This window comes from Arachis ipaensis, chromosome B01 (genome assembly GCF_000816755.2).
Source record: "Arachis ipaensis cultivar K30076 chromosome B01, Araip1.1, whole genome shotgun sequence".
NCBI classification, from domain to species: Eukaryota; Viridiplantae; Streptophyta; class Magnoliopsida; order Fabales; family Fabaceae; genus Arachis; species Arachis ipaensis.
This window is the reverse complement of record NC_029785.2, coordinates 135,565,078-135,576,107: the sequence shown is the minus strand read 5'-3', so window position 1 is coordinate 135,576,107 and position 11,030 is coordinate 135,565,078. Positions and strand designations below refer to the sequence as shown.

Sequence of the window (11,030 nt, the reverse complement as noted above, 5' to 3'; positions counted from 1 at the left end):
TATCTTATTTTAATTATATCAAGTATATTTTATATTTTTTGTTTTAATAAATAATAATATATACTCTATCTAAATTTATTTAAAAAATATATGCTAAGAATAAGATTGGATACGCCGACACGTGATGGTATTTAGATGTGTCCAAGCGTGTTCGGAGAAGAATTTTTTATTTTTTATTAAAACATAGTTGGACACAACAGACACACGTGTCAGACGAATATCGATAAGTGCCGTATCTGAAATATGTCCGACACGCGGACACGATAACTCATTGAAATGTCATGCTTTATAGTCAGTGGCATTGTGTATGTCTTTGTTCAAAATCAAATATGAAAAAAGTGGTCTAATAATAATATGCTCACATAGTGATTGGAGTTAAAAATATGAAAATAAAAACCCTCCAATAAAAATTGATTTACGAGCAAAAATATTCAAAATATTCTACTACGTGTTTGTCTCCATATATATGAATGATAATCAAATCTTCTACGTACTCTTCTTAATGGGCGTTGCAGTTTTTCTAATTTTAGCAGTGTATATATATACATCATTGATCATATCCATCTTCTCCAATTTGTATTCATCTTTCACGTTATGATAACTTTACCCAAGCACCTGGTGTAGTTTATATTAATACCCGACTAGTTTTTTGGAGTAAAGTTTGACATTTAAGGTTGGTTTGTTTCTATGTGTTTGGAATCATCCTAACGTAAGTTCAAATAAATAAACAAAAAATATATATGCTTTGTGTTTTAACGACAAACCGGCCATCGGAAACGATAAAAACATAGTTTTCAATGTTGGTCTAACAAATGAAATAACGTTGTCACTTCTGTTTAAATGTTTGACCATTCATAACAGGAAAAGCAAAATTAACAAACAACTTATACTTTTACTTTTAAATTTGAATCGATATATGCATTGATCACAAAAGCTAGATCTAAGGCTTCATAAGAAAACGAAAAATGTTATTTGTACACTAAAATCAGCCACTAAAATTAACCACTAATGTATTTATGTATAAATATATGTATAATTTAATTTATTTTCAATATATATTTGTATTCTAATAACATGTATTTTATATTAGTAGCTAATTTTGGTGTACACGTAGTATAACCCTAAGAAAACAGGCTTTTAGCAGTGTTTTGTTAATTTGTGTATGGATCTTGATTCTTGAGGATGTATGTTACGTTGGCATGGAAAATATAAAACACCGTTTTTTATACTGCTTTTGACTGCATCATATGTCGGATTATGGAATTAATATATCAAAGTTAAGTAGAAAAAACTTTGGAGATGCATGGTTGTTGGACACTTGGAGCAACAAACTTATAATTAACTACTTCTTTGTCCTATGTTGTAATTGTCAAATTGAAGCAGTTGTCACAGTTGGTAACAAGAAAAGGAAAAAAGAAAACAAAATGTCAAAAGAAATGAGCATGGAGAGGCACGAGCACCCACCAAAGGCATAATAATAAATTAAAAATAATGATAAATAAAGTTATGGATCCTATGGAGAAGAAATGAGGTGGCTAGAAAAATAGGAATGCCATGCATGCGCATGTGGTGCCAGATTTGTTTATTACATAGGAAGTCAACCCCCTTTGGTGTCACACATCTCTTTTAAGACTTTAACCATTGAAAAATCATTTCAAATAAATAAGTTGAATATTTAAATGAAGACATTTTTTGTGAAAATAATTATTAGATAATTTTATAGGTTGGATTTCAATATCTTAATAATTATTTTTATATATAAATATTTTTATACGAATAATTATCAATAAACATGCTTGTTTTATATTTACCGGAAATAACAAAAGCCCATAGCCCATATATTGCTTATTCAGTTTCCATGTTTGTAGGCTGGCCCGTTATTTTCTCAATGAAAACTGATCCAAAATTTGAGCCTACGTCTAAAGTTCCCCTTATTGGGCCCAATTTTGAGCCGACAATTGGAAGAAGAAGCTCCTCTTTTGAAATGTTGGGCCAAGTCCAAAATCAATACTACAGAAACCCCAAATAGCCCAAAATGAACCTTGACAAAGTCCAAATCACTAAAAAGAAAAGAAAATGAGTACCACTACAGTAGATTATTATATCTATGATCTATCTGAATACTGAAATCAAATATCAAAATTAGTCTTCCAGTATATGTGTATAAATATATATGTTATTTAATTTATTTTTAATGTATATTTTATATTTAACATGTATTTTATATTAATAACTAATTTTAGTGTATAAATAATATTTTTGATATATATAAATTTAAAATGAGAAAGTATAGATAACTAACAACATTTTTGAACAATGTGTAAACGATGTGAATTAATAGGGTTAAAAGAGTAAATTAATCTTAAATTTAATTAGTAGCATTAAATTAGGATATAGTGTATTTTTATTTAATTGGTGGTTATTCATATTGTTTAAGATAGTCATTGTTTACCTAGCACTCTCCGTTTACAATAGTTTCAATCATCCAGTTGTTCAAAACAATCAAAATTTATTATAGAGTTGGAAAAAAGAAAGAAAAAAAAAATAGTGGTATGAGTTCACTATTGCTCCTGTGTCGTTGTCATGGTTTGATGGTTGATTGGTTTCAATTGTTTTTTGACTTTTTTCACGCAATGGATGATAATGGAGGTCGCAATCATTTTGTTTCTTTCAAGTTCCTGTCATGTGGAGGCTCTCGCTCTCAATCCCTATGCAACAAATTTACATGCTTCACTCTAAGCTGTACTCACTAATCATTGGATGTTGTTGACCAAATGTGTCTAAACAAAATGCCCAACCGTGTTTTTCTTTTCCTAAATTAACCACCTTTGAAGTTTTCGATAAATATATAGCTTATCAATGTATTGAAGAAATTGAAAACAATGTTATCACAATTTTTTTATTTCTTTATAATGAGAAAAAGAGGAGCATGCTGACATTTTGGACAACATGAAAGGGTAACGTGTTCCCTTCTTTTATTAATTAATTTAATCTTCTAAAATGAAGAGAACAATATGGTTTTCCTGTGTAGAGACAAAACACAAGGCATGGCATAGCAGAGAATTTGGCCACTTTTGCTTCGTTTTTCTCTCACTTATCATAGTTGGCATGACATTATTATCATAATTCATTACACCCCTTAACAACAATGCCAATTTGACCTGTGTATGCAACATAGATCCACAATAGATTAATGGCACTTTTTAATTTGAATATGTAAGCAAAAGCGGCGTTGGACTCGGATATGGGGAGTACAGGTGTTTCACAGCCATGTGGTGTCAGTGGAATAGAACTCGAATCATGCGAGTTCTCCATCAGTAAACGAATGGTCCGAATTGCGTTCGATATTTTATTTCATAAAAAAATTGATAACAACAAACAATTCGGAGGATTCGTTTTCTAGCTTTCGAAATTTATATTTGTCCAATCATAAGTTGGACCCTCCGAATTGTATACTCTGAATTTTTTTTTTTATTTTTTTAACACAAATCGGATCGAATGTACTCCTACAATTTTAAAAAATACAAAAAATTATCATGTTAAAGTATATCACTCATTTTACTCCTATATCAAAATTTTTTAGCTGATTAATGGATGTGGAATGGTAGATAGTAGATAGAGGGAAGGAGAGGAGTTAGTTAGCAACATTGGGGGGTGTGAGAAAAGGGTAGGGACAAGGGAATGGAACTACACAACTACCAAGTTGACTCATTAATAATGCCCAATCATGGCGACACGCATTTTCTCTCACACCTGTCAATCCATTTGGATATTTTATTTCAATTTATTATTTTTAGCTAATTACCACTTTAAGCAAACAAAAAAACTAGAAGGGAAAAAATCTCGCTCCCCATTCCCCAATTCTCGTTCAAAAATGTTGCTTTCAGCTTCTACACTTTGATGGAGGAGGTTTGATCGTTTCTTCTGATCATTCCTCTCTCTCTCCCAATTCCCTTTCTGGGTTTTGATCCTTTAAACGAAAAGTTAGCACCTTCGCCTTCTGCGATTATTTTTTTTATTCTTTTATTTTTTTATTTTTTCCGGAGGAGGAGGGAAGCTGCTTGCTTATAGCGGAAACTGGTACCAGGTTCGTGAGATCGGATTGGTAAATTTCAAATAGGATAAAAATTCTTCCCAAAGGTACAAACTTTTTTTTTTTTTAATTTGTTTTTTCCCTCTTGGGGGTTCCCTTCCAAAATAATTTTGTAATTTTTGTTGGGTTTCTCGAAGTTCACGACGTGTTCAACCAATGTATGAATAAATAACATTGATTTTTTTTTCTTTTAATATTCGTTTGAGTCACCAATTCACTGTTTGCGCAGGCTTCACGGTTTGTGGACAAAACTACTCTGAACTGTTTTCAACTCCTCCTTTTGGTGTTGAGATTTCTGTACTTGCCAAAAAAAAAAAAATTCTCTCTCTCTCTCTCTCTGCCCCTCTCTTTCTCATGAATCATAGGATTGTAGGCATTGACAGTTTCAACTAATTCCTTCGGACGTTTATGAAATTTTGTTAGAGTTGTCATTTGTTTGGTAAGAACAATGAACCTTTGACACAGACAAAGAAGATCTCTTATTATATCCGATTGATTAAGGTATTGATGATTTTCATGTCCCCGGCTGTGTTTGTTTTGTGTAGGAGAGAAAATCTTTCCAAGGAAAACCCCTGCTTTCTCAAATCCGTGAAAAGTGTTGACTTTGGTTTGTGGGGGACATGAAATTTCTGAGCTTGGTGGGGAATTCTTTAGGGTGTTCTGCTTCCGGGGAGAGATTGGTTTCTGCAGCAAGAGATGGCGATGTTCAAGAGGCCAAGGCCTTGTTGGAATATAATCCCCGCCTTGCAAGGTATTCCACTTTCGGAGTTCGCAATTCCCCCTTGCATTATTCTGCAGCTCATGGCCACCATGAGGTACTTAATCTATTCTATTCATTCAATAATTATGTCTTGCAATTCTTCTTTTAGGATAGTATGCACTGATTTTTTCTGCATTGATGTAGATAGTATATCTCTTGCTTGAGTCTGGAGTTGATATCAATCTTAGGAACTATCGCGGTCAGGTACATGAAAAATCACAATTCAATCTAGTGTATACTTTATGTTATGAGTAGTATTATATTTCTTCTATTGTAAGATCAATTTCTTTTGCTCACATTATATGGTTAACAGACTGCATTGATGCAAGCTTGTCAACATGGTCACTGGGAGGTAGTTCAGACCTTGATTCTTTTTAAAGCCAATGTATGATCCTTGCTACTATCCATTTTTTTTTTCTTTTTTAATATTTGATTTACAATGAGTTAGAACTTAAGTTGAATTCAGATGTGAGAAAATGGTCATTGAATTGGACTGCAGATTCATAAAGCAGACTATCTAAATGGAGGTACCGCGCTCCACTTGGCTGCCTTGAATGGTCATACCAGATGCATTCGGCTCCTCCTCGCGGATTATATACCAAGCATCTCTGACTTTTGGAAATTATTGAAGTCAGATGATTGCAAGTTGACCTCAGAATTTGATCACAGGTACCTACCTTTTCCCCGATTCCTCTTGCAGTCATGCGTTATAAACTGTTGCACCCTGGTTGATTTTGTGTTTAAATTGTTGTATACAAAGTGGTCTTCGTGAGGTAATTAACAGAACTTCTGATGGAGGCATCACTGCTCTGCATATGGCAGCATTGAATGGGCATGTTGAAAGTGTGCATTTACTCTTAGAATTGGGAGCTTCTGTCTCTGAGGTTACCGTGGAAGATGGAACTACCATTGACTTAATTGGTAATTTTTTAAGTTTTCTAATTAATGTGATAAAGTGATTTCAAATCTTTGCTTGGGAAAGTCAGCAACTCAGAATACTGGATTAAATTTTCTAGTACTACTCGTTGTTGATTGTTTCTATATTCCTGCTTCACTCATCTTTGTTTCTAAAATTCAATCAGGTTATTAACCTTTATATTCCTAATTCTGCTATAGTAATGTAGCCTAAAAGATGTTTAGAAAGTTGTACGATATATTGGTTTTGCCACCATTGACTTTTGTCTCCTTACTATCAGGTTCTGGGAGCACTCCCCTCCATTATGCTGCATGTGGTGGAAATGCACAATGCTGTCAAGTGTGTTTCTGTTTCCTTTTAATTGAAAGATTTCTAGTAAAAATATGTTATTTATTTTTAACTTCATTTGTGACGTCAAATTGAAGTTCAATTGCCTTCTTAATTTGTGTATTATTTGTTTATTTCAGCTTCTGATTGCCAAAGGTGCTAATCTGAATGCTCAAAATGCAAATGGGTATTCATCAGCAAGTCTCTGGTTACTTTTGAAGTTCAATGAATTTATCTTACTCCTGCCCCTTGTCTTCTAACTTATTATGAAAATCATTAGGGATAACAAGTTAAATTGCTAGATCACCTTGCTTTTGGCCAGAAATTTATCTTTAACTTATTATGTTACTGAATCCAGAGGATCAGAGTTTCTGAGTTTTCAGATGGTCTTTTTTGTAAACTTGTGCTTCAAGTTAAGTATTAGTCTTGTCTAGCTCTGCTGTGTTGTATGATAGTACTTGAAATATGTTCATTGCTTATATCAGTATAGTTTAAATGCAGCCATCATCTATATAATTTGGATTTGCTCAATTAGTGTTACACTGCGTGTCTTGTATTATCAAGAATCCTTTGAATCCTTCTGATAATTGTAATAAAAATCAGTTGAACCTGTCTCTGATTTCTTCTGCCAATTGTCTAATAGATGGACCCCCTTGATGGTTGCTCGTTCATGGAATAGAAACTGGCTTGAGGACATCTTAAAAGAACCTCCATCAGAAATCTTAGAAGTTCTTCCTTCACCATATCTCTCTCTTCCACTTATGAGTATTGTCAAAATTGCTAGGTATGTGTTCATAGAACTATCCTAACTAACCTTGGGAGATTCAATCAATGTAGACATTTTTATTTTACATGTACGTTTCTCATAGCAAACATTAGTCTTGAGAATACAACAGCAGAAGTTTAACATTGAATTTTATCCACTTGATTGGGTTAAGCTACTTATCTATGCCTCAAACTTGTATATTCTATGGCTTACCAATACTAATCTACCTTTCTTTGGTGTTTATGCATAACAGAGAATGTGGATGGAAGACAAATGAATTAGCACCATGTCTAGATCCATGTGCGGTTTGTCTAGAAAGGAAGTGTATGGTCGCTGTAGAAGGTATTCTCCTCTCATATTGAAATGACAAATAAAACATTTGCTTCTTTATTTAGTATAATAAATAAATAAATGCTTGAAACGTTGTAATGCCATAGCTATGATGTAATAGGAGAGATTCTCAAAATGTGCTATGTTATGGTAGGTTGTGATCATGAGTTCTGCACACAATGTGCCTTGTATCTGTGTTCCACAAATTCAACGACTTCAACAAGCACAAATCAAGGTCCACCAGGTTCAATTGCTTGTCCCCTATGCCGGCACGGCATAGTGTCCTTCGTCAAGCTTCCAGACACCAGGCCTCTACCAAAGCAAACCATACCAAGAACAGCAAACTTGTCTTTAACATTCTGCACCTGCTCTAGCGACGTTCTTGAGGATCCAACCGACATGACTACCCCGTTTTGCTTACCGTCTTCATCATCTACGCCTTCGTTGTCGTCGTCATCACGGGCCTCCAAGACTTCTCCGGGAAATCTTCGCTCCCTCGGCAGCCAGAAGTTCTCCTCATTCAGCTCATTTAGATTCAACACCGGCCTCTGTCTTGGATCAGACGTGAGCCCTTCATTGGTTCCTTGCACAACAAGCAGGGACCTGAGGAACCATTTGGGCAGGTGTTCTGGTTCTGGTTTCAGAAGATCAGCTTCTCAAAGGGAGAGAAGGAAGTCATGGTTTTGTTCACTCAACCAATCTGTTGCCACAGGCAATGGATGCTGAATTATTTTTGGTCTTTTTCTATGTTTTTGTTTCCTTGTTCATCTTCACAGCAGAAAATATAAAAGGCTCTATTCTGTACTCAACAATGTACAACAATTTTATCACAATATCATCCACTCCATGAATTGCCTTGTAAATACATAGGTTCATGTTTTGGCAAAATATCTCACAATGCAATTCATAGGTTCATGTTCCATTCAAATATATTGTATTCAAAAGCCTCTACTTGGAATTCATATGGATCTTTCTTTCTCAACAATGTTATTATTGTCATTATTATTAGGAATAACAAGGAAATTCTAGTCCCTTCACGTTTGCTTTCTCTGATGATGATATTATGCAAAATTCATGCTTTCACTTTTTTGTTAACTACTATTAAATTAAGCAACTATCATGGAAAAAACATGGAAGCTGAATTGAACCCAAAGGCAAAGTCTTGATCGCTTGCTTCACTTTAATTTATACATTACAAGATTAAAAGCTCAGGAGGAATAGATACAGCATAAAAATATGGGAGTGGTTGACTTGATGAAAAAAGAAAATTAAACTAAAAACAAACTAAAACGCATTTATAATAAGAAAACAAAACAAACACGGCCTTGCAAGGTCAAGAAAAAAATTAAAAAAAAAAAAAGAAAAAAAAATTAATTAAGCTCAATTGGGATAGCACCACCAATTCCCTACCTCCTTATTTTGCTTCTTCGCCATTTGGTGTAGTGAAAGAAAAGGAATCTAGCTGAATTAAACTCACATGATAGTAGTGGGAGAAGTTTGATTCTATCTGAGAGAGATTCTTTTGTAGCAGCATCAGTTGGTAGCAAAGGCATGTTGTTGAGAAAGAAGTGACAAGTTTTGAAGAAAAGATAAAGGGTTAGTTGATGTTAAAGCTAAGGAATGATATGATATAAATGTGCAAGTAAAGAATGCATGTGTATAGAGCTTATATAGTGAAATCTGAAAAGAGAGGCACAAATAAAATGGAAAAAGAAAATAAATTAAGTTAAGAGTTAAGTGGACATACACAAAAACTATGAATGAATGATTTTTTGGTTTGATTCTGTTGTGTGCAGTGAGAAGTCTTTGATTAAAAATGGCGACTGATTTGAGAGAAGGGAAGAAAGGATAAAAGAGGAGTGTGACATGCAATGTGACTAAACCAAATTTTTTTTATCTTCCTCTTCTGTGCCCTATCTTTTATCTCCTGAGGCACGTAAATTGAAAAGCATATGCATATGAATTCATGCATGGGAATTCGGACTGAAAATTAATTTACAAAATTAAATAATCACAGTATGGGGCCTGCCCCTGCAATTAATGAATTATTATGAATGAAGAATCCCTATCAGTTCTCATCAAAACATATATGCCATGCAGTGCCAACTCTGATTGAACTATAAAAGGAAATAGAGTACTAATGAAATGAAATAGTATTCAGTTATTCACAAAACAAACTCATGAAAGTAAAAGGAAAACATTCAATTCATTACCTTGAAGTGAATGAAATGAAAGCTCCTCTTTGACTAGAATGTCTTTATTTCCTTAGCTTAATAACTTGATCAACTAGTCATTTTATTTTATAACAGTTATAAATTAATTAAGGATCTTGTGTGTTTCATTAGTGTTAATTGCAAGTCTAAAATTTAAAAAATAGTTTATTCTTTTTAATTTGTCAAAAATTGTGAACAAGATTTAGCAAATAAATATCTTGAGAACACAAGTTAATGTTATCAATTACGATTATAAATAAATATATATATGTTTGGTATTATATTTACTTGTTTGTATGTTTTAGTTAGTAATTATTATTCATATATTGTATTATTTTATTTTTGTTATTTAGAAAAAGTTTGATTAAAAATATTTTAGGAATAAATAAGTTTAAAAGTATGAAAAAATATTTTTATTGAATTTTTTTACATATAAATATAATTAAAAAGAGAAGGTTTAATCATGCGGATATATTAGATATCCGATATCCGATGCGGATCGGATCGGATCGGATCCGGCACTAAAAAGTGCGGATATCATATCCAATCCGATCCGACAGAAATTGTGCGAATCGGATCGAATTTCGGCCATATCCAATCCGATCCGATCCGCGGACACCCCTAATACATAATGGCTAACTCCATGTGAAAATCTCTAATGGATATGGTTTTTTTATATAGTTTAGTTAATTTAATGAGATTATTCGGTGATAGCATTTTCAGCTAGCACACAGTTCTGGGCTACTGGCTGCAACCATATAGAATTTTCAGCCGGCAAGAGTACACTGCATGTTATTTGTACAATAAATAAAGATGATCTAATATCGCATATATATTTTGGTAAAAGAAATTACAAAAGATAAAATATTATTTTATTTTCAAATATTTGAAGTAAGTTTTAGATTTTATTATTAGAGTATTAAAGTTTTTTAGTCCAAATATTTTTTTCATCTTATTTTAATTCTTTAAACAAAATTAATTTTAAAAAAAATACTCCTTTTCCTCTACAGTAATCTATTTAGATAGCAACAAACAGTAATCATAATTGTGGTGATTGTGATTATAATAATTTGTTAATAAAATAATAGAAAAATTATGTTTTTAGAAAGAAAATTTTTAATCTTGATAAAAGATAAAATAAAATAAAATAGTTTCAAATTTAAGAAAAAATAAAAATTAATTCAAAAACTAAATAATTATTTCTTATTTTAAAATTATGAAAAACAAGAAGAAATATTTTGTGTATGTTTACATATTTTGTTTTTACAAAAAGCATAACAAGAACTGAAAAGGTTGAGTAAACTAGAAAACATAATACAACTTTGCACGTAAAGCTGGTTAGTGGTCAGATGCCGTGTGGGCTTTCTCTTCTTTTCTAGTTGATTCTGCATTTCTATTTTCAGCTTTCTAACTTGGTTCTTTCCCATCCCATAATCCCACCACCACTTTCTCTTCTTTCTAATGCCCTTTTAATAATATTAATTTGTCAAGTGATTAAATATGTTAAATATACTTAATTTGTTCTGACGATGACATATCTCTGCAATTTTGTAAGTACTTATTAGTGCTTCTTAATAATGTAGAATTTGAGTGTATTTTTATTTTGTATAGATATTATAAATTTA

At 32.5% G+C, this 11,030-nt stretch overlaps 1 protein-coding gene across 2 annotated transcripts; it reads left to right on the top strand.

Moving 5' to 3' along the window:
- On the top strand, positions 3,060-8,160 carry LOC107641766 (E3 ubiquitin-protein ligase XBAT32). Of its 2 annotated transcripts, XM_016345236.2 has the most exons (12): positions 3,060-4,140; positions 4,323-4,532; positions 4,639-4,908; positions 4,998-5,057; positions 5,167-5,238; positions 5,353-5,522; positions 5,614-5,774; positions 6,050-6,108; positions 6,237-6,283; positions 6,740-6,880; positions 7,116-7,204; positions 7,347-8,160. In XM_016345236.2, exons 3-12 carry the CDS (start codon positions 4,714-4,716, stop codon positions 7,916-7,918), a joined length of 1,566 nt encoding a protein of 521 aa, XP_016200722.1. In that variant the 5' UTR covers positions 3,060-4,140; positions 4,323-4,532; positions 4,639-4,713; the 3' UTR covers positions 7,919-8,160. The 2 variants fall into 2 exon arrangements, with proteins under 2 accessions (XP_016200722.1, XP_020962266.1); XM_021106607.1 differs by lacking the exons at positions 3,060-4,140; positions 4,323-4,532 and having other exon boundaries at positions 4,766-4,908; positions 5,002-5,057.

Coding starts and splice junctions, on each gene's coding strand:
- LOC107641766 (XM_016345236.2), top strand. CDS start 4,714: ATGAAATTTCTGAGCTTGGTGGGGAATTCTTTAGGGTGTTCTGCTTCC. Junction 5,523..5,613: donor ACCTCAGAATTTGATCACAG/GTACCTACCTTT, acceptor TTGTATACAAAG/TGGTCTTCGTGAGGTAATTA. Junction 6,109..6,236: donor GAAATGCACAATGCTGTCAA/GTGTGTTTCTGT, acceptor TGTTTATTTCAG/CTTCTGATTGCCAAAGGTGC.